Source organism: Cyprinodon variegatus, unplaced genomic scaffold (assembly GCF_000732505.1).
Source record: "Cyprinodon variegatus isolate N-32 unplaced genomic scaffold, C_variegatus-1.0 Scaffold1325, whole genome shotgun sequence".
NCBI classification, from domain to species: domain Eukaryota; kingdom Metazoa; phylum Chordata; class Actinopteri; order Cyprinodontiformes; family Cyprinodontidae; genus Cyprinodon; species Cyprinodon variegatus.
In genome coordinates, this window is record NW_015151778.1 from 108,300 (window position 1) to 109,396 (window position 1,097).

General features: G+C 35.8%; 1 protein-coding gene across 1 annotated transcript in view; it reads left to right on the forward strand.

The window, feature by feature from the left end:
* The first annotated feature begins 69 nt into the window (after positions 1 to 69).
* Positions 70 to 1,097, forward strand: part of LOC107102819 (cell death activator CIDE-A-like) — a 10,562-nt gene continuing 9,534 nt past the window's right edge. The window contains exon 1 of the mRNA XM_015402253.1: positions 70 to 161. Coding sequence (XP_015257739.1) covers positions 91 to 161 — 71 coding nt within the window. The 5' untranslated portion in view covers positions 70 to 90. The remainder of the gene's footprint in view (positions 162 to 1,097) is intronic.

Here is a 1,097-nt window from a genome sequence, read left to right on the forward strand (position 1 = left end):
ATTCAGCCCAGACTGGATGGAGAGAGGAGCCATCATGAAGTCTGCAGGTCAGAGAGGTGGAAAAAAGAGCAGCTCTGACCTGCAGACTTCATGATGGCTCCTCTCTCCATCCAGTCTGGGCTGAATTACGCCAAAACGCTGCTGCCAGAAACTCTGAAGAGGTGAGGAGGGCAAAGGGCTGAGAAATGCTTCATCCAGAAACAGAGAGGGAAGGTTTGAGTTTTAAAGCTTGGTTGGTATTTTCGGAAGATTTAAGCTTTAGCTTAGGTAAGCTGGGCTTAAATGTAGTCTGGTTTGTTTAAAATCCTGCAGAATGTAATTTTCTCACCAAATAATAAAAGTATTTTAATCTATCCAATCAAATCTCTTTATAATTCAGTAAATTTGCTGCCATCTCATCGTGTTCACATGGTTCATTTTAACTTTTGATTTTCTTTCTTATATTTTTCTAGATAGAAAATATAATAAGAAAATATTTAGTTTTTGTGCATTTTAGTAAAAAATATATAAAAATATGTATTCCTTTTTTCAATAATAAAGGAAAATCCTGTTCCCCTCCTTATCTTTGGCCCAGCATTGTTTTCCATGTTTCTTCTGGTATTTTGATTAATTTTCTTTACCTTTAAATATTTGAGGTTGGAAGGCCTCCTGACCATCACCCTAATCTAAAACATTAACATTAAATCCTGGCAGAGGAACATTGGTTAAAACAGATGATTGCTATAAATCTGCTGATGGTGTGAATAATTTTAACAGAACAGAAAGTAAACATTAAAGGTTCAATAGTTAAAGATGTTAAATAGAATATTTTACTGTATTTGTCTAAAAATAAAGCAAGAAGTTCATTTTATATGAAAGGAGATTTAGAGTCTTTGGGCCGGATTTATCAAGATCCAATTTTGCGTGCAGTAATTTGCGCTCGCAAACTGGAATTCTGCGCAAGGGGCTGAACCATGGTTTGCGGGTGATTTAACAAGAGTGATTGCATAACTGGTGGAAAACTGTTGGAGACGCCCTATTTAAATGATGGTTTTGCGTGTTTTGTGGTTTGCGGCAAAGTAGTTTGTAGTTTCTACAAACAAGTGCATTAAGAAATT